The sequence below is a fragment of the Haplochromis burtoni genome, unplaced genomic scaffold (genome assembly GCF_018398535.1).
Source record: "Haplochromis burtoni strain Fernald_Lab_line unplaced genomic scaffold, NCSU_Asbu1 Contig_137, whole genome shotgun sequence".
Taxonomy (NCBI): Eukaryota; Metazoa; Chordata; class Actinopteri; order Cichliformes; family Cichlidae; genus Haplochromis; species Haplochromis burtoni.
This window is the reverse complement of record NW_024582498.1, coordinates 1009473-1031022: the sequence shown is the minus strand read 5'-3', so window position 1 is coordinate 1031022 and position 21550 is coordinate 1009473. Positions and strand designations below refer to the sequence as shown.

The following is a 21550-nucleotide window of genomic DNA, read 5'->3' as shown; positions in this document are numbered from 1 at the left end:
TAGACTGTGCTTAAACAACAATCAGTTGGTACAAAGTAATCCAGTGTGCAGAACCACTGATACAAGGCAGGATGGATCTGTGCTTTCATGTTGCTTACAGCAGATTCTGACCCTCCCATTTGAATGTGGCAGCAGATAGAGACTCATCAGAGCAGGTATTCCCCCCCGATCTTCTAGCTTGTGTGATCTGTCACATCAGGTTCCTGTTCTCAGCTGGCAGCGTGGCACGCTGTGTGGTCCACCAGGTGTGGAACCTTGAAGCTGTGCCCCATCTGCTTCAAGGTTCAACATGTTGTGCGTTCAGAGATACTGTTGCTGTCCTGTGAACTTGAAATGTTCTATTCCATTCTAAACTCTGGCATCAACAACGGATTTCCACACAGAGAACTGCTGCTCACTGGATATTTTCTCTTTTTCTGACCATTTTCTGTAAACCCTAGAGATGATCTGCGGGAAAATCCCAGTAAACCAGCAGTTTCTAAAATACTCAGCCCAACACGTCTGGCACAACAACCATGTCCAAAGTCACTTCAATTCAAAAATTACCTTTCATCTTTATTCTGTTTGGTTTGAATGATTTCTACGTGCCTAAATGCAAAGAACTGCTGCCATATTTGCGTTAACAAGCAGTTGTGGAACTAATAAAAAGGCCAGGGAATGTATCTATCAGTTGTCACAAACAGCTTGCAGATATTCATTAGCGGCACCTGCTAATAGCCCAATCATTAAAATGGATAAGTACAACAAAACAAAGAAAAAAACTACCTCAACACACCACATCCTGCAGTGAGAAAATATATGCAGTTTATTGATAGATGCAAATAAGAGGCACACACACAAAATAATTCCAATCAATAATGCATTAGTCGTGAGTTCAGGGCGTGTTTTACTTTTCTTCCACATTAGAAACAGTCGGTCATGAATAAAAACCTGCGTGCAGGCTGTTAATGTGTTGCCACACTTTTTGTTTGAATATAATTTATAACTTGAAGCTTTCATGACACATAAAAAAGCCCAGCTGCTGCTGAATATCATGGAAATAAACAGAAATTCCAGTGACTACTACAAGATAACAACTTAAATCATAAATATCATCTTGTTTTTTTAACTACTGCTCATATTCATGGCTTTTTAAGACCTGCTTGGGCCCATTCACTTCTATTATCATCTACAAATCACTGTACAAAACCCAAAAAAAAAAAAGAAAAGAAAAGAAAACATTGTTCCTGTGAAAGGCCAGTTTCACAAAGGACAAATGGTGGGGAGTATTTACATTAGGCTCGAGTCACTGTAACAAATACAAAAGAACAAAAGGCACTGTGACAAATGTCAACAAACATTTAAATATATAATAAAATTGAGCGAAGGAGGGAAAAAACTGCATGTAGTAGAACAGTAGTAGTATTTTTTTCCAAAAGGCTGTGTTGATCATTTCCAAGTATACACAGAATAAAAAGAAAAAAAAAAAAGGATAATCCTGCAGTAATTCTGCAATACAGCACTATGTGCCCATGACAAAAAACACGAGAGTAAAAGGTGCAATACGGTAAAGCCTGCAGGTGACCTCACATTTCCATTAGCAGAGAAATTAGCCGTACAGGTTACATGTAGACAAAGTTAGCTGCACATGTATGTGCGACACAGCATTACTGACACAGAATTAGGTTATGAATTGCTATCCTGTTGTCAGCGCGTATAAATGTCTCCACTGACATTTAATAAATACACAAAACACAGTGCCAAACATGAACTTTGGTAAGTGTATTATTATGAAGACTGTCCATGTTCTTTTTCCCCCCCTGATGCATCCACTGGGATCGCGAGAGAAAATGAAAACAGATTCTAGTTGTCATGAGAATCTTTCTGATTATTACAAAATCAGTGGTGTGTTCACAGGTCTTTTTTATACTAAGCTCACTGTCGCAGGATACTGTTGGTATAAATTTAAAAAAAAGTTCAGACTGGACGGCTAGTTTGACGCATGGATCTCGTGCATGAAGTCGATCGAATACACGGGTGCGGGTTTTCTCCAGAGGATTGTGCCTCCTTATCCCATTCTTTGACATCATTGGTCTCTCTTGCACCTACAGTCGCATATAACTATGTTTTCGCCCACATGGATTTTTAACCCATAAGGTGAGCTTTCACTTTAGTGAGTAGAGTAGTTCAGCTGTATGGCAGAGGGACAGAGGGTGAGCTGAGGAGAAGTACTGACAGCACAGCCAGTCCTCCAGCTCTGCGTTCCTCTCTGGCTCCAGCGAGCGCTCGGCAAACTTCATCATCAGCAGCGCCCTTTTCACGTCGAGCCAATTAAGGAGACCCTCGTGTCGGGATCCATCGACAAAGTTTCCCCCTTGTCCTTGTCTCTCCCACTGCTGATCCATGAGGTCCTTCCTCGGTCCCCAGAGCAAGCTCTGCAATATACGCTTGGCCTCCTGGATGTGGATGCGTTTGATGGGGTCAGGTTGGAGAAGGAGCTGGGCCAGCCTCTGGAGGCCAGCTGAATAGAGGGAGACAGAGGGGATTGGAGGCAAGTCCTCACAGCGGTAGTCTTGTTCCTTCAGTGCTGGACTGACCTCGAACGGGTTTGGCTGGTGGAGGAGCTCATAGATCAGGATGCCCGTCTGGAACTCATCAAATTTGCGGTACTGGGCTGCTGAGAGGATCTCAGGCGCCAGCCTGGCGTGGTCACGTTTGATGCGAGGGTCCACGTTGGTTGACACGGCATCCTCCGAGGAGCGACGCTTGGCCTTTGCGTAGTTACTGATCAGGAGCCGGGGAAGGTGACGCTGAGCCTCTGCACCGCTTGAACCATTACTGGAGCTGTTTTCAGTCTGTGGAGCGAACAGAGCGGGCCTGCGCTGATGAGGTACCAACAACAAATTTTCTAGGCAGAGGTCACGGTGCGTGACCCCATGCTCTTTCAAGTGCTCCAGGCCATTGCAGAGTTGTAGGAGGAGGAAGCATATGCGACGCTCATAGACCTCTGGCTGAGCTTTGTGGAATGCCTCCCACTCCCGAACAAAGTCAGCTGCCGTCTGCTGAGGGATCTCAGGTGTGATGACCACCACTCGCTCTCTGTCTTCCGGCTGGCCCTGCACAGAGTGAGGCAGTGGCGAAGCAGGTGTGGTTGGCTGGGAGACTTCATCAGAAGGCAACATGCTCTGGGGGACACAGGCGAGGAAGTGACCACAGTCCTGCTGAAGGTTGAAGTGAGGAGGCATGCTCTGCTGCACTGACAGGCCGTAGAGATGGCCCTGTTTGGCTTCAATGCTTGAACTCTTGCAGATCTGCAGAGGTATGTACACAAAGGAAGGGAGAAAGGGGTGAAGCAGAAAAGAAGAAAGGGACAAAGAGGGAGGGAGGGAAAATTCCAGAGACGGGAAGGGAGTGGAGCCAAGAAACATAAGAAAGGAATTCTTGTTAGTTAAGTTCCAAGGTCAGTGCTAATTCAGTTCCTGTTCCTATTCATGTGAAATCAGCACCCCTGATGGACATGTAAGCTCAAGCCTCAGCTGAAAAGCTTTCTCAAAAATACTTTTTATACCACAGTTTGGCAAGTTGATAGCAGTACCAGATTCTGTTGGGATGAAAATAAACTACTACAGCCCTCCAGTGTCCATTCTCAAATTGGTCTGTGTGAAATATTACATCAAATTTTTTAAACAACACCTCCCATTAAATTAAATTTATTTTAAGTCTTTGATGGGACTGTTTTTTCCCCCCCAAAAATAATGATCTCGTCTTAGTGAGAAGGTTTAGGTGGCAATACAGTAAACAGCATTACATGTAAAAAAGCATGCTGACTTTTTGTACTGACTTTGCTTAAATGTACAAAATTATCGTTAGCACAGGGATGAGTGTCTTCTAAGTAAGTTTGTCTTGGCTTTGGACAACAGAAAGGGTTTGTCTGGGCTGTAAACCCTGCCTGGAATGTAAAGATTAATCAGCCCAGAGATATTAAGCAAGAGTCTGGGCACCCAGGCTGTGGCAAAACACACAATACAAACAGCTGCTACATTGTACAGCACTAATGACTTTCGGGCAAAGATCACATCACCCACACCCTCCTTCCTCGTTATTTGCATTACATGCCTTTAAGGTTTGCGCTGTAGTGGGGCTATCCCATCTGCAGCCTTAGAACAAATAAGACTGCTGCCCAGTTTTAAGCTCCTCATCCTGTCCTCAAACTGTCAAGTACCTGCTTAAAAGTTCAACACCCACTAGGTCAACTGTACCTCAGACAACTGTAAGTTTTCACTTCTCTCAACTGGAACTGACAGTTACGAGCAAGCAGAGTCCCCGACTCTATTACTATACACTTACAGGTTATCTTCTGCACAGTTTTAACAACAAATGTTTTCCTTAAAATTTTCCATTTCATTTAAATGTTAGCCTTGCAAATCCAAGTACATTATATGAAAACCAAGAATACAAGTACAATAGGTGGTCAAAGTTTAAAGTTTACACTTCGCTAAAAGTAATGGCTAAGCAGTAAAAAATGGCAGCCAAAAAATGTGTAAGTCATTAAAATGAATGAGTAACTAGCCAAGTGATAAAGATACAGCTTGCTAATGTTTGGCCAAGAGTTGAAACTACTAGTTAATATTTCAAATCAAACTGATTTATGAATACATTTGCAAACTGTTGTTCTGAAACATGGCTAGCAGTGAATTGTTAGCTAGCAATATGGATTAGCAGCTGACTAGCTAGGTAAAGTTGAAAGTGTTAACAGGGCATATACTGGATAAATGGGTAGAGTTGGTGACACCATCCTTTGATATTAATATTTGATAAATAGAGTGCTGCTAAAAGTATCACAACAACAGTCCCCTCAAGGTGCTTTATACTGTAAGATAAACTTTACTATTAGCCTATTGCAAACCCCCAACAATCAAACGACCACCTATGAGTAAGCACTTGGCAACAGCTAGAAGGAAAAACAGGAAGAAACCTCCAGGAGAACCAGTTTTAGAAGCCATCTGCCTTGACCTGTTGGGGGCATCCAAAAGTAGCCCAAACCAGTTTGAAATGAATTCTGCTGAATATATATTTAAAGATAAAACATGTTATATTAAAATAGTTTCGAAGTATGTTAGGGGATCCAATGAAAAACATTGGCAACCACTTGTTTAAACTATGTAGGATATTATTAATAATATGAATACTGTAAACTGTACTGTATTGATGATCCTACAATCCCATTTTAATGAGAACCCACTTCAAAAGAAGTCAGAGGTAACTGTTATTTACATTTTTATTTTTTAGTACCTCCCTATTTATCGTTTACTCTCCAAACAGTGCATCAAAGCTGTGTTCAGTTACTGACAATCTAACTGAACTACTGCTTTTTCATGTTAGGTGTGTAGAAAACGGCACTGAGGCTTTTATTTGAAGTAGTGACAGGAAGCATAACAGGTTGCACACCTGCCACCCTTTCCCTGTTTTGCAGAAAAAGTGCTTGGGTGCTCACAACAACAAACAAAAAGCTAGTTGTTCATTCGGTTGCCCAGTTAGTCTTTTTGGGTTAATTCTGATAAAGTGCTCACAGAGTGTGTTGCGTGCCTGGAAAGTAAAACATCTCTCACTTGCAAATGAAGCTCAGTATTTAGGGATTACCTTTACAGCGTAGGAGCTGCTGGGGTCTAAGGCACATGCGGCAGAGTAGTATACAGCGTCTCCTGCATTGCAGCTGGGCTTGCTAGACGTGAGCCTGAACAGAGACCAGTTGCTCTCTTCAAACCTCAGCGGGTTCTTCTGTGAGCGAGTGAAGTGATCTTCACATTTTAGAGCCAGGCGCCGCAGAGACTCAGCATAAAGCCCGCCCAGTTTTGAGTACACTCCTTCTCTACTGTCGATGTTGCTCAGAAGGGTCTGGAGCTGCAGGCTCGAGCCGAAGTTTGGCGCTGAACCTGGTTCTGCAGCTGAGAACGGCACGCTGAGCTGAGGAGAAGATGAGCAAGTGATGCTGCTTCGGCAGTGCACGCCCAGCCGACCATGAGTCTTGACTGGCTCGTCCAGCGTCCTGGACCTCAAGGCTCGTCCCAGGGGGGCGTGACAACGTTCTAGAGACTCACTGGAGGAGAAAATGGGCCGTGGATCAACGGGGCTGGATGGCAAACTGGAACGGGAGCTGGCATCAGCGGTCCGGCACACATTGCTCTCTGAGCCGGTAAACGGGAGGCGCGGGTACGCTCGAACGAAAGGCTTTCCGTTTCCGTCGGGAGCGGACACGGTGCGGCTGGCCATTTTTTTCTCTGGGAGTGGAGGCGGCTGCTTACTCGGGCTGGTAATGGAGGGAGGGTTAGGAGAACCTGGAGCTGAAGCCACTGGGCTTCTAGGAAACGGAGAAGAACAAGACATTCGTGTAGCATCCTGAGAACCTATGGAAGAAGAAAAAAAGACGTTAGCAGGTCTACCAATTAAATTAAAACCAAACTCACAGACATAACCAATGAAACACAAACTGTGTCAACTTGGGAATTACAGGCTTCCACATGCACACAAACTAATACAGACACAAACAGAGAGAAATGTCTCTTGGCAGACTTTCGTTTTCCTGCCTTTGTGGATTCACACAGTGTATCCTTTGTGTCTGTGCGCCCTTCTAAGTTAATTTTCCTTAACAGGATTCCCTGACAGAATATTCCCAGGTGACAGCTGCAAATCTGATTCATCTACTACGTCCCTCATGTCACTGCGCACTGCTCGGCTATAATATAAAGACATACCTTGTTTCTACAGAAGAACTGGAAATTTTCCACAATCCAGGGTCCATGGTGACAGTCAAAACATCTTCCACCCAGTTATGAACCATTTGTCAATTAAAGACTTAAACTTGGAACCTGACATTACACCAGAGAAGACTGAAGATATTTAGATAATTCTGCGGTGCAGTCTTCAAGAAGTGCTTTCGCAAGGGGGGGTGGACAGTAAAGGTGGGTGGGGGGTGGCTCTAGGATGTAGCCGAGCCCTTTTTCCCCTCGTTATCAGAGTCCATAATTATCTCTTCAAACAACATTGCTCAGGAAGTTGCAGCAATTACAAGTGTCTGAGTGCCACCGAGGTTTAAAGCTGATACGTGAAGGATGACGACAGTTTCCAACGCGAGGACAGATGCCTCTCATTCTGAGCCCCGTCTCAGGCTAGAAGACCGTGGAAAACGTGAACTAATGAACCCGTTACAACAAACTGCATGTGCACTGCATGTGAAAAAAGGAACCAGGGACAAGCTGACAGCCACTAACTGTAAATCTTTGCAGAGCTTCCTTTCCTTGTTTCGATGTTGCTGCTCAGGTTAACTCTGAACAAAGTGCACCTTTATGGTTCGCAGTCATAAAAGAGCAAAACAACTTCCACGGATACCCAAGTGTACATGTTAGAAAATTCACTGACATTGCCATGTAGATATGTCATGCTCGTTTCAGTTGGATTACACGAATGTTTATTACTGCTATTATTATTTTTATTAACTGATTCAGTATGAGCTGCTTACCAGTGTCAGTTGCAGCCAGGTTGTCAGTGGAGGCCATTGGGAGGCTGGAGTTGCTCAGGCCCCGTAGAGACGAGGTAGGGCTCTCTACTGACCCATGTTGGCCACAGCGGTCCATCTCCATGTTGCTGCCACTCATCCTACCCACTCTGTCATGGAGAAAACAAAAAAGCAGAGATAATGTTACACAACTTGATTTTTTACCATTTACTTTTCTACAACAGGGCCCGGTGCAGTGTCTCGAGGCAGTCAATCTGCTGATCTGCAGCAGAAATGGGCATTTTTCTTGCATGCCCGTTTGTAAATGTGGAACCATCCCTCTTCCTCTTGCTTGTTTTACGCCTGCACCATGCAATTAATAAACCTGCGGGAAGGACGACATCATTTCAGATGAAACGATGAATAAGTCATGTCAAGTTTCACTTCTTTGTTAGGAGTGCAACGCTTCCTGATTCAACGTTGCCTCATAATTGCAATAAACAAGCCTTGATGAAAAATGTACTGCCAATCACATTGGAATCTAAAAGTGAGACTGAGCAACTGCTGCTGAGCGTTAGCCCCTCTGTGTCCACAAGTGGCAATAAGAGCATAGGTGCAAACTGGATTTCCCTACATTTAGTTGCATTTTCCTAATTTATGCTTGTGGCTAGGGACTCAGAGTTACATTAACAACTAAAATCTGTAAAAGAAGAATAAATGCGAGGACCTCTCTGGTTTTTTATAATCTTTTTAAAAACTGCACTATGGTTCCCAAATATAGCTTCAACTAAAGGCTACAAATTTAAGCACAAAGTACAACCAAAGTTCCTCCTGTCCATTTGCCTGATTACCTGACCATCTAACCATCGTGACTGCGTCTTATAATGCTAGTGAAAACTGTTCATGAACACTTTCTAATAAAGTTGACCAATTAGGGTGACTGACAGCTATTCGCTCTTCTCATTACTGCTGCTAATGGCTCAGGGAAGCGGGGTCCCATCCCTCCCCTTCATCTGCCCCTCTCCGTCCTCTCCTCCGTCACAAAATGACTCCTCTATCCATTTATCTGCCGGCCCCTGACTTCAGTTCCACCATAAATTAGGAGAAAAAACAGAGGAGCAGAGGAGAGAAGCACAGGGGGGAGACAAAGGGTTAGATATTCTCTGTTGGTAGTTAGCTAAAGGATTCGCTATCATTTTACAGACAAAAGAGGCCGTGATGAAAGGCAGTGGAAACGCTGAGGCGCAGGAGAAATGGTAATGAGCGCAGGGATTATGAGCGAATGTGCATGTCTGCGCCCGTGCATGTCTCGGTCTAGATCTCTCCGATTTGTATCCAAAACATGAGATTTTCCTATGTGAAAAAAATAATGGCACTGATTTATACTGGAGGATGAGCATGGATAAGCAAGCTTCTTTAGGAGAGGCACGCAAGCAAGGAGATACAAGCGTTTAGGGTGGTACAATATTTGTCCTCATTATTGTTTGTTCCATTAAATGCACATAAATGTTTCAAGTGAAGATTTTTATTGCTGTGAACACTTGGTAGCTGCAGTTTGAATTTAATTTAAAAGCCCCCCCCACACACACACTTTATACCGTGTTGTATAAAATGCACATTATGCACCAAAAGACAACATTTTTTCCAAGATCACCGTGACTAGAATGTCTGATTTTAGACTAAACATCTATTAATAACCTTGGTTTCTCATTTCCTCTGAGTAGATCTGATCAGCTTTCCAGCAAAAAACAAAGCTTACTTGAGATTCTCTTATTGCCCCAGTGAATCGGACTGGCGTTGCAGCCAACTAGCTAGAGACAGCAGTGTAACAGTGTAAAATGAGACATAAACCAAACTGCAGCAGTGTTGTTGTTGTTGTAGGTTAGCCTAATTGAACTGATTTCACTTCCCGACTCTTACTTAGGACGTTCTTTGTGGTAATCACATAAAATGATGCAGTGGGAGCGAAAGCATGCATACGCTTTGTATGTTTACGTGCAAAAGGTCACATGCTCACCCATGTACAAACATACTTGGATTTTCAGGGCCATTTCATGTAGAGATGTAATCTTTTAGTCACGGGCTTAGCTGGTTAAAGAGTATTAAGAATACACCCGATTAATTCATAATACACCGTCCCTCCTTTATGTATGCTGCAGGAAGCAGAGGTGGTAGCAGACACACCATGCAATGAACACAATCCCCGCAAAGCTTGCAGTGTTAGTTTTTATGAGTCTCTGCCAGAGAGGAACGGATTGAACTCTATCTCTGTGATATTATGGACAATATAAATATCTCATGTCCTCCTTTAATATAAAGACTCACAGGAGGTAAAAAGCTGTATATTGCATTTCTGTTACACAGGGTTATATTTTCTCCCGCCTGTTGTGCAACCTCTACATGTTCCAACAGAGAATAAAGAGACACATTGTTTGCCTCCAAAGACTGTAGGACAGTTACCAAGGCTGTACAGTTTTATAAACCAAAGATCCATTAATGTTTGACACAAATCCTTGCTATCTCTTGCAGACTGCTCCAGGCCTACCTTGTCATCATTTGTCAGCCTTTTCCCCCCTTTTCTTATTCACCGCCGCTCAGCTCACGTGTTTAAAAAAACCCCCAAAACAATCTTTGAAATGCAACTCTGTCGCTCCTCCTGTCTAAGAATGTAAAATCTATTAGAACTATCAAGCTTTTCATCTTACCACTTCTTTCTACTGTACCAGCGAGACTTGTTAAAACAGAGAATTAGATCAAGAAAGTGGAAAAACATTACATGAGATTAGAAGAAGAGCAAATGGCAGTTTGTAAAAGAGGAAGGAAACAAATTTGACCACATGCAATGCTACATCTAAATTTTGGCATCTGATGGAGATGTGGGGGGAAAGAAAGAGAGAGAAAAGCAACCTGAAACACAAACTCTTCACCAGCCTAATGACATAGCAGTCCGATTTTGTGTCTCACTGGTGATGCAGGAGAATAATTTGTCGTCAGGTGCCTACCTCATGCTGAGGTCCTTGCTGGGCCGGTTGGTACAAAATGCCCCTGGATCATGCTAGCGGCTCCCTAGAGCCACGGCGTGTGTAGGTAACACAACCCTGGTGCCACACGAGTAATGTGTGTATTTAAAGTGTCTCACAAGAAAAGCAACAGCATCCATTAGATGCGGGGAGTTAAAGCGCCCACATTTCTAATTTCATTCACCTACGAGTTCACTTTAGAAAAGCCTTCAAGTCTGCCAGACTGCAACAAGATGCTATCTGTTGTGCAGCAGAAAGGGGATCAGGAAGGCTTTGTGCAGGGAGGGGCAGCAAATCTTGGAATAGCAGATCACAGAGCGAAGCCAATTCAAACCCAAGTCAAGTTGAGTCCACAATGCTGATCTATAAAATCTACTTCTATCTGTGGCAACTGATCGCCAGGCTGGAACAGTTTGGGAGTTGCCCCGGGGGGCAGCAATCTGTTCACTAAAGCCCCTCCCTCTTTGGCAACATTTACACACCAGTTGACACGCCTTCCTTGTTAAGGAGTAGGCTACTTAATCATGCACACTCATCCATGACGTAGGCACATGCACAAAAGCGAACACCTCCTAGGCCCGACCCGACATATAATCCATTGGATGACCTGTTACATGGAATTAAAGAGCAAAATCTGGTGTTTTATGCCGTGATCAAAGGCTCTGAGAGCCAGATTTTTTTAAACCATCTGTGGATTTTAAATGATTCAGAACTTTAAAATGCTCCTTCAAAGGGGACGTGTACTCATGTCTTTGAGTCGGGAATGTGGAACTACTCTCCAGTACTGTGTCTCCAGTAGTGACCAGGGTCGCTTACTGCTTAAACAAATTAAACCCACTGATAAACTTGGAATGCCACAAAGCGAGAGCTGTCACTGACTGGGTAAAGGCGTGTTCCCACATGTGTCCCAACAAGGTTTTTTTTTATCAGCGCAGAATGTTGGCAATGTCATAACAGCAAAAACGGTTCCTTCCTAGAATTACCGCAAACATAAAGCCCCACTGAAATGTGATCAGCGGTCTGTGTAGTCTTCTGAGCTTTGGCCGAATCTAGCTCAAGATGAGAAAACGCGTGCTTGCGTAGGGGAAGTCACATTGTGTGTGTGTGTGGCTTGCACCTCATTGCACTGTTATAGACAAAGCAAAGTTTATTTTAAGGGGGTTCATTTGATGCTCTAATAACTTCAACACAGAGCCTCTTCTCTTTTTCTTGTTTGGAAAACTGACTCAGACAGCACAATGTATTCTTAGACTCACGCAACTTCAGTTTAAGGCAACTGTGCATTTTTTTTATGGCTTACATATGACTGGTAAAACCAGGAGTGTGCAAAGAGGAGCATTCATCATTTTGCATATATAGCACATGATGTAATAAAACGTGATTATCAAGCCACACAAATGACCAGCATGTGGACTTCAGCAGAAATATCGTACACACAAACAAACAAACAAACACACAGTACTGTGAAAATTTCACCTCTGGTCTCATTTCTTTATATTTTTCTTCAAAGAAGTCAGATTTTCTTGGAATGTTTTTTAAGTGGTCTTGAGCAATAGTTCTCTGGGCTTTCTGAAGTTTTTCGAAGTTTTTCTTTGGATAGTGGCTGCTTTAAAAAAAAAATCATATTTAGTCTAGTCCTTGCATCTGCCCATTTTCTGAGTAATGCTTTTTTTTGGGTTTTGTTTATTGAACCTCTTAACACTGACTTATGAATCACTGAAGGATGAAAAAAGCTCTTAACACAGTGTTGTTTTTACATATAAGAGAAAACTGACCAGGGGGCCCATTTTAAATTGGATCTTTGTTACAGACATAATTTGTTTCCATTCCTTTAGCTGATTGAATCTATGAAACTCACAAAAATAACACATTTTGACAGACATACAATAGTATTTTTCGCACCAACAAAGTGATTCCCAGAGAGCTATCAGCTTGAATTTGGCACTTCTCAGCATGTGGTGCAGTGTGTCCTTAAAATATCTGAACAGCACCTGAAACTCATGTCTTTAAAGAGTGAGAAAAATCTATTACGGTCCTGAAAAGGAGCTGAGAGATGTATTTGAGCCTTTAGTTGATCCAAAGTACTGTTCACTAAAGCCTCATCAGAAATAATTTTAGTGGACAGGTGGCTGTCAAGAAGCCATTCATGCAGAAGGAAATTGGGGAAAAAGGTGGAGGTATGTCACTTTACATAAGAATTTGACTGAAAATCAGGTCTTGGAGCGACTAATCCAAATGTGAAAATTCTGATTCAAACCACTGTCAATATGTACCAAGGACATAAGGAGAGATGCAGAACAGTGAGTGGCTACAGTCATCTGTAAAAACATGGTGGAGGCTCTGTCATGGTTCGAGCATGCATTTCAGCCAGGGGTGTTGTAGATCTTGTCAAAACTGATGGAATTATGAACACAGAAAAATGCCATCAGATTTGGACCCACTAGCATCTGACTGACAAAGATCCCAACCACAATACAGTAAAATGCCACCAACATCCAAAGAAGAGCTTCGACAGTCTTCCAGGAAGTCCAGAGAACTATTCCTGAAGACTACTTTCGTGCCTAAGAGGGTTCAGGCTGTGTTAATGAATAAATATTGACTTTCACCCTTGTTAGAAATCTTTTATATAAGGCTCGTTTTTGCTGTGCACACTGTATTTTCATGCATGTTTAAAGATTTCTCCCAATTTTCTATTAAAATATAAAGAAAGGAAGGGCTACTCAAGAGTTTTCCACAGTACTACAAATGCTTTTTGCATTCATCGTCTACAGCGGTGCAGCCAAAACAAATTTACAGTAACTTGACATAGCAGCGGGCTACTTAACAGACGTACTTTGTGCATTAATTACAATTGAAAAAGGTCACGCTGCTAGCATGAATAGAACAAGGCGTGCATTAAGGAATATTCTGCAAGAGTCTGAATGATCACAAGGCATTAGAATGGAGGCTGAATAATGATGCTATGAAAGGAGAAGGCACTGCGAGTTTCACACTAATGACTGCAGTTAGATACTGTATCTGCACACATGTATGGTCACAGACACCGAATAGTGACTTACATGACATAAATGCATCAGAACTGCCTTTGTGGAGAGCATTACATTAGGCCTAAGTGGATGTTATAAGTGCTAAATTAAATAATATAATCAAACCACAGTCCCAAAAATCCTAATGCAAGTCACTGAGACAAAACAATAGAACAAGTATTTGCTACAACAGACAATCCACATGTGATAAACCTGCGTTACAGTTAAACTGTATTACAGTATGTCAACAGTTTACCTCCATATAATGCAGTATCTATTACACTTTTTCACTGCTGCCTTTGAATAAACAATATTTCAGTTCCCCTGTCCTTAAGCCACGTTGTGCATTTGTTTGTGTTACATGTTTGGATATTAGATGATCAGCTAAAAGGATTTCGTGCCTGTGATGTTTTCCAGCTACTCTGAACAAAGTTAGTGAACACCTTCTGAGATATTTTGTGTTTGTTGGTCAACATGAGTGATGGAGCAGTGTCGTTGCCTCAGATAGGCTCAGCCATCTTGCTGCTATTCTGTCATTGCTTTTGACAACACGATTAACTGAAAAAGCAGATTTAGTAATTAAAAAAAAAGTCATAGATCTTTCTGAGATCTGCTGCATTGCTGCTCTGTCCTGTTCAAGGGTCAACCAAATGTGTGACTGTAAAACAAAAACAGTGCTTTGCTATTCTTACCTGTGCAGTTTCTTGGGTGGGGGAGGCGGTGGATTGGGGTCATGGCTGGTAGCTCCCTTCCCTGGTGCCAGCGGCTCTGATGAGCCACCATGCAACGGTTGCTTTGCCGGCATGCTCCCGTTATGCTTGCCCTCCGCCTCTGCGCCGTTGCCCTTAGTTTCCCCCTGATAGGCACCATTGTTAGTGGCAGCTGGGGGGGCCGTGCCTGGCTCTGTCAGTGGAGGGGGGCCGCTGTGGGCCTTCGAGTCCCTGGCCTCCTTCCAGACAGCAGCACCATTGACTACGCCTGTCACCCGAGAGGTTGCCTCAGCACTGGCGGCTAACTTTTTCTTTTCAGTCTCTTTCCGGTCTCTTTCTTCCTCCTCCTCCTCTTCCTCAATGCGGCAGTTCCAGCCAGAGCTGTGGTGGTGGGGCTTGTGCCATCGCTCGGGCGCTGGGCTCTGGTTCTCAGCAGTGACCTCTTTAGTAGAGACGAAGAAAAGCATGGGGAGTTCAGTGAGAGGGACGGGAGATGAAACAGACGGAGAGAGGCTGGAGGTCAGTAGTCTGGGAAGTTCAGGAAGCGGGACTGGAGAAGACATGGACGATGAGAGGCTAGAGGTGCCCAGTTTTGGGGAGCGGGTGTTCCTCTTTGGAGGAATTGGTGGGCTGGACTGGGGCTTGGGGTGCAGAGTAGGGGCACAGCCTACTTCTGTAGCAAGAGAGCCTATGCTGTGGCTGGGGCTGGGCCAACGGAAAGCAGGACTGCTCTGGTCTTTACGAGCCGTGGGGCTGAAGTGGCACTGGGTGCTAACAGCCGAATCCGGGCTGCTCAAGTAGAAAGTTCTGTTGTTCTCCTCCATGTGAGCAGCCATTACAGTGATGGTGGCCCGCTGACTGTCTCCTGAGAGGTCATGCTCAGAGCTTAGGGACTCCTCAGTCTGGTTTGGGGACTCCGGTTGAGATTGCAGTCCGTTTTCTTGCTGCTTGCGCTTTTTCTTAGTGCTCTCAGCATAAATTGGCTCTGAGCTTTTCTGTCCACTGAAAAAGGTGGGAGTTGACTGTGGGCTACCCATAGATGGTGGGCTTTGGGGGCTCCTCGAGCTGTCTTTTCTTGCTCCTGAGCCTTCCGGTCCAGGAAGTGAATCTGTGCTGCTACGATAAGAATAAGAGGAGTCTGATAGGTTGCTCTGTTTGGACAGGATGTGACAAAGAGATTTAGGGCTAGCAACATCCACACAGGAAGTGGTAGAAGTGCTGGATGTCTTTGTGGTAACACCCGTCGCACTCCCACTGCTCATACCATTGCTGTGGACTGTGGCAGGGCTAGTAGGGACAATATCCAGTGAAAAGGGTATCTCCACAGCTGCCTGTTGACATTCTTGATAATTCGACCTGGTAGTCACAACATTTCCATTAAAAGTGCTTTTGGTTCGGAGAGCGGATGTACTATTCTGCTGCCTGCAGGAGTCTTCATTGGCATTTTTCTTTAAACTCTGAGAACCTCGACCCTCCTCCTGGGTAACATAGATATTGCTGATGATCTTAGAGTCAGTGGGCAGGATAGTGGGGGACAAGGGAGTCAAAGAGAAGCAGTTGTTGCAGTCTTTCTTGGCGTCGGGACTCTGAAGAACTGCGTCTCTGTGGGCCTTATTGCAGCCGCTGTTATCAATGTAAAGAGACGACAGGTCTAAGAGCTGCTTGAGGCGCAGCCTCTCAGTTGGGCTCTTTGTGTTTTCCTCCTACAAACAAACATGAACACACATTACCAAACACTCATCCAGCTGACAAAAAAATAAATAAAAAATGGAAACATTTGAGAGGCTCACCTGCTCAATGTTCATGTTGACATCTGCAGCATCGCTGGTGTCGAGGCTCATCATAGTAGGTTTCACAGCTATCGTCGGCTTGCTGTAGGGTGAAGGCGCAGTCACTAAAGCTTCCTCATCACCTCCCGGGCTGCTCTTCAAACACGCAGCTGGTGCGCCGCCATCCCGGAAGCCAACGGTCTTGTGTGCGCTGAACGGGTGGAAGCAGTTCTTACAAGAGCCGGGTTTCCACACGTGTTCTGCAAAGTCGTTGCACGCTGACATCTTGGGTTCGCTAAATCCGGTTTGGTCAGAGGTGGCTCTGGAAGTATCTGGTAGATGCAGGATGACCTGTCATGGCTGATTTTGTGACACGGGGTGTCGGTCGTAGGGCAGCATGTAAAAGGCAGAGAGAAGAATGAAGCACAGGTTTTTGAGTTAGACATATGGCCTAAAAGTGATTACATTAAGTCATAATAATAATTCCACATGTCTTTGTCACCAAAACCCCCCCCCCCAAAAAAAAAAAAAAATTGATGTATAAATCTCACCCAGCCCTTAAGTTCTTGTCTGACAGCTCATATCTCTTTTGCAGTGCCCAGAGAAAAGGTATCAGACTGTTTTTATTAATTTTGCCTCTAACCTAACATATGCATGATCTTCTGCCATAAATCCTAACAGATATTTAAAAAAAACAGTGAAAAGTTCAAGCATCTATTTAAAAACTCAAAGACAAGGAGGCCTAGGCTGACAAGTGTCTCTGACTCCATAGAAGACTTGTTAAGACTCAAGTGTCATTCATGGATGTAACTTGAGAAGACCTGATGCCTGCGTGCACTGCATGTTCCCATGCCCTCTTAAATTAGAGGGTATGTGGTTTCTGTTCAACCAAAGGGTTTTGCCGATGTGAGCCTGGCAACTTAAAAGCCGTCCGGAGCCCTCCGCAGCCCCCAGCGTGCTACCAGAAGACGGAGGAGCCTCAAGCATCCCGGAGGTCGGAATGTCAGGAATGTCTAAAGGCGCAAGTCTCACCAGGGTGAATCTCACACCCACGATGACCCCCCACCCCCCTTCTCTCTTCTACACATGAACACACAAACAACATGTGCGTCCTACACCTCTCACAAACACAACTGAACCACGCACCTCCTTCCTCTCCCTCGCTGAGCCCCGTTTAACTGGGCCGACAGAGAGAAGATCAACACCTTTTCAGAGAGATCATTTGTTTCCTCGCAGCCGGGAGCGGGGTGGGGGTGTGTGTCTCTATTTATGCTCCTGACACAGCTTTAATTGCCTTTCAACAAGGTGATGCAGTGACATACGGCCACATTAGCTCGCTATTTAAGATGCACCGGCTGGAAAACAGTCGTAAGAGGCAGGAGGATCCACAATTCCTCTTATGACTGAGGAAAGTTCTCAGCTAACTTGCGACTCATCACAGAGAAACATTAGAGCGACATCAAGCATTAACGTAGCCATGGATTGAAAAATACTTAATAGAGGTTAGGCCTATTAAGACTCCAGTTAATTCTTGCTTTATGACCCAGTAATGCCACAGGGTATGACGAGTGGTCCCGCTGGCAAAGATAAGATGCATGTTTACATTTTTCTTTGTTCTGTCTGACTCAGTTCATGCAGGAAGGCATCCGCTAGCTCACTGTTTGTTTTACCGTTCCTGCGACAACAGAGGAAACTGCAGCTTGGCCAACATCTTACAGCCTCGTGCATGAGTCATGCGGATAGATGACTGATCAGAGGCGCAAGGGATTATTGGGCCACTGGTTCTCGAGTGCACAGACCTGCTGCCAGTCAACTTTAGTCTCTGCTAAGAGAGTCGCAATCGTCCACGCAGGATTTTCACCTGAGACCACTTCTGGCACTCGTGTCTGCATTTGCACAGCAACACTGGGACACAAATGAAGCTGCACACGGTTTTGGTTATTTTGGCTCTTGTTGGCATGGTCAGAGCTACTTGTTTTAACAGAGATAGACCCTGTGGTCTACATTCCCCACACCTTCTCAAGTTCACCGTTCAATTTCTCTCACTTCCCCTTGCTAAAAGTAAAAAAGTAAAAAAAAGCTCTCACACGCAGCAACAAGAAGTTGAAAAGTGAAGCAGTACCTTCGATATAAGACAGACTATGGAGAATATCTCATGAGCGTGTGAGAAGCTGGGGGCTAGAAAAATGACTTGAGGATGGATGTGGAATTTACAGTTTTGAGCCACCACCTCATATAGACTGTGCAAACCTTAACAAGCCTCCGCCCTCATTTCTTTCGACCTTTGTACACACACACACACACACACACACACACACACACACACACACACACACACACACTGATATTTCAAACACATCCAAAGGTAATCTCAAAGATTCTAAACCTTATAACCAACCGCTGAACCTAAAATTGGTTCTTTTCCCTTTGATGAGCAGGGTGTGAGAATGCACTTTGTCTGAATCCTGAATCTTTACGCAGCAGCGCATAACCAAGGAGTCAACCACCTACATACACACATGACACCCCCCCCACCCCCCCCCAACCCCCACCTCATACCCCGACAGACACACACGCGCGCACATGTACGCGTAAGCAAACAAGCGCAGAGACAGTCGCTATGAAGTGTAGGTCATCTGATGGTTATTACTCGAGTCTAGGGTTACTGTAATCCACCGACTTGTCCTACTGACTGCTTTTTAAGGAGCTGCTCTGTGCCGTGCGAGCAAATGCACACTTAATTGGATGACAGGCCCACAAAACAGGGGAAAAACACACACAAAACAAAAACAAAACACATCCACTCATACATAATCAAAATAATTGGACAACCTCTAGTTCACGTCACAGTCTGATAAGCAGGTCACCTCAGTGTGTAGTCCCTCACTTTGAATACAAATCCCTTTTCGGGCAACATTTGTCACGCCTGCTCACTCACACGGCCCCGTTCATTCATTCTGGGGGCGCAACCAGGTTTCTCCACAGTCACGAGGGGGGTATTTCCAACCCCGCCACCCCGCCACCCTAAAATAACTTGTGAACTTTCTTCTAAAACCCCATCTTAGATAGATTATTGGTCTATTTTGCGAGCATCAGCTTTAACATCCGCTCGACTTGCGGTAAACACCCCACGTGTTTCGGTCTGAGATTCTGTTTTTAGATGAGGTGCTTGAAGATTTGGGTAAACGTTGCTGTCGCCATGCCAAATTTGGTCGGCGATGGGTTGTTGTAGATTAAATGTAAAAGAAAAACGATGTCCTTAGAATATTGCGTTATTTAGAAAAAAAATCTATTACCTGAATGAATAATACAACGCGCACGCCTATAGAAAATTCAAGTGAAACAACTTTGTTCAGCAGATGAAGCAGGTGTCGCCTATGCAAAGGAAATAAAGGGAGGGAGGAAATAAATGGCACCTACAATGAAACCATGCTGAAGTAGCCAAGGTTATCCGCCGACTGCTTACCTGCTCGGACTTCGTCCTGCCTGGTAACACAAAAGCGTTAAAAAAAAAAAAAGACCTAAAATAATGAATACACGTGCAAATGTTCTCGTGATTCCCACAGATGTCGATATCCGTCTGTCTTCAAGTATTCCACCACCGACAGGTTAAAGACGCAGGAGACTGTGCGCTGCTGCGGGCTGTTTTCGGCTCCAGCCAGGCATGCTGGTGCTGCTGCTGTTGCACTGTGCAGAGGTGGAGTGCTGGAGCGCAGCCCTCTGCAGCAACGTGGGGGAGAGCACAAGGAGGTGGGAGGAGCTCCTAACCAACCAGCCTGCCTGCTGCCTGCCTGCCTGCTATGCAGTCGGCCCAGTGGCCACACTCCTGCTGGCTTACAGAATACACACACACACACACACACATATATATATATACGTTTTATTTATTAAAAATACACAGCCCAACTTTTCCTAATCTTAAACTTTAAGCTTCAGGCTACAAATGATGGTCACTACTTCATGGCTCCAAGGGCCACTGGCTTGTGCAAGTTTATTCAGAAAGCCCCGAGACTGGATCAAGAGATCCTTTGAAGCAAAGAGAGTGTGGATCAACACAAGCTTCTCTGGGGTTCTGTTGCCCCCCCCTCTCTTTTCCTCTGCTACCCCCAGGACTGTGCCTGCTTCTGTTCATCACGGTGACAGAGTAATAGAAAAACACTGCTGCTGCTACTGAGCCTGGCTGGACCCCTGCTGATTTCCATTACTGGCAGCATAGCTCAGGGACTGACAAACACAGTCAGTGTGGATGAACTCAGCCATAGAGATTAACCTTTTAACTGAGTGTGTCTTCTAACATCTTATCAAGAAATGACATTGAAACGAGCAATAACACTTGTCTCCTGACTAATTTAAAAAGAAAGTACTGTTTAAAACAACACCAGAATTAGTTTTTTGAAGATTTAATGTTGGTTTTCTGTAGTAGGACATAAATACAGCAAAGGAGACAGACTCTGATGGCTCCTTGAAAAATCTAAGAAAAAACAGTACTCAATCTGTCAGGCCTCAAATCCAAGTATCCCATTGATCTGATCTATTGCCTGTGAAGAACACATCCATGAATATGAATTGATTGGACACAGACCCTCGCAGTATCCTGAAACTCACCAAAGATTTATAGCAGAGCTAAGACAATCAGCATAAGTGGCAGAGCGGAGACTGGATCCAGGAAAAAGGATATCTTTTACAAGACCACCTGTTGAATTTGGAAAGAGTTGCAATCCTCTCAAGAGGATTAAGAGTTTGTTGCATTTCATCTATTTTTGGCAGCACAGCACATGTAATAATTCTGCTAATGGGGTAATTCAGATTGGTGCGTTGCATAAGAGCGCTGAATGATGTGTGAGAAGCTTCTAGGCACATTCAGCTATTCGACATAGCCCAGGCAACAATGCATTGCACGGAAAATGTATAGGTTTTTTCTTTTGTTATATGAAATTCGTACAGGAGGTGGTACGTGTTGTTCCTGTACTGAAGTGTATCTGTGCTGAGAATCTTCATTAGCTTCATGCAGTGTCATTTTGCAAAGTCACAGGAGGAAAGGCTGTCATATAAAACTGAGATACTGTGGGAACATCCAAATGAGAGGAACACAGCAGACGGATAGGACCGCTCGGAAACACTGCATTACTACAAGAAGTTTTCCACACCGAATGTCTGAATAACAAGTGTGTGGGGAAATGTGATTTCACTCAATTTCTCCTAATTCATGTTATATCCAAGCAGAAACCTCTTAAAAGTCAAGCAGATGTACCAAAAAAAGGATGAGGATAATTGGAGTTCCTTTAATCACCACATGAGGCAGGTCCCAAAAGGAAGTCATTCTCAATGAGACTACTGTGTTAAAATGCCCAACTTTACAACAGGAATTAACATGTTTGCAGCCTGCTACAAAAAAGTGTTGGTTTCTACAGCATATTATCCCCTTTGTTAGGGGTTCATTTACTTATAACTCACTAAGTTTTAAGATAAGCATCACTAAGGGGTGTGGCTCCTTGATTAGTAGGGCACCCAGTGAAAAACAGTACACATCATGACTCAGGAGCTTGAGGCAGCT

The 21550-nt window shown here is 44.2% G+C and overlaps 1 protein-coding gene across 1 annotated transcript; it reads right to left on the bottom strand.

Moving 5' to 3' along the window:
• Window positions 1-782: 782 nt before the first annotated feature.
• prag1 (PEAK1 related, kinase-activating pseudokinase 1) lies at window positions 783-19715 on the bottom strand. Its single transcript, XM_005931194.3, has 6 exons — window positions 19463-19715; window positions 16018-16356; window positions 14210-15930; window positions 7496-7641; window positions 5620-6383; window positions 783-3290 (listed from the first exon to the last, which is right to left on the bottom strand). The coding sequence occupies exons 2-6, from the start codon at window positions 16279-16281 to the stop codon at window positions 2145-2147; spliced, it is 4041 nt and encodes a 1346-aa protein (XP_005931256.1). The 5' UTR covers window positions 16282-16356; window positions 19463-19715; the 3' UTR covers window positions 783-2144.
• Window positions 19716-21550: the final 1835 nt, after the last annotated feature.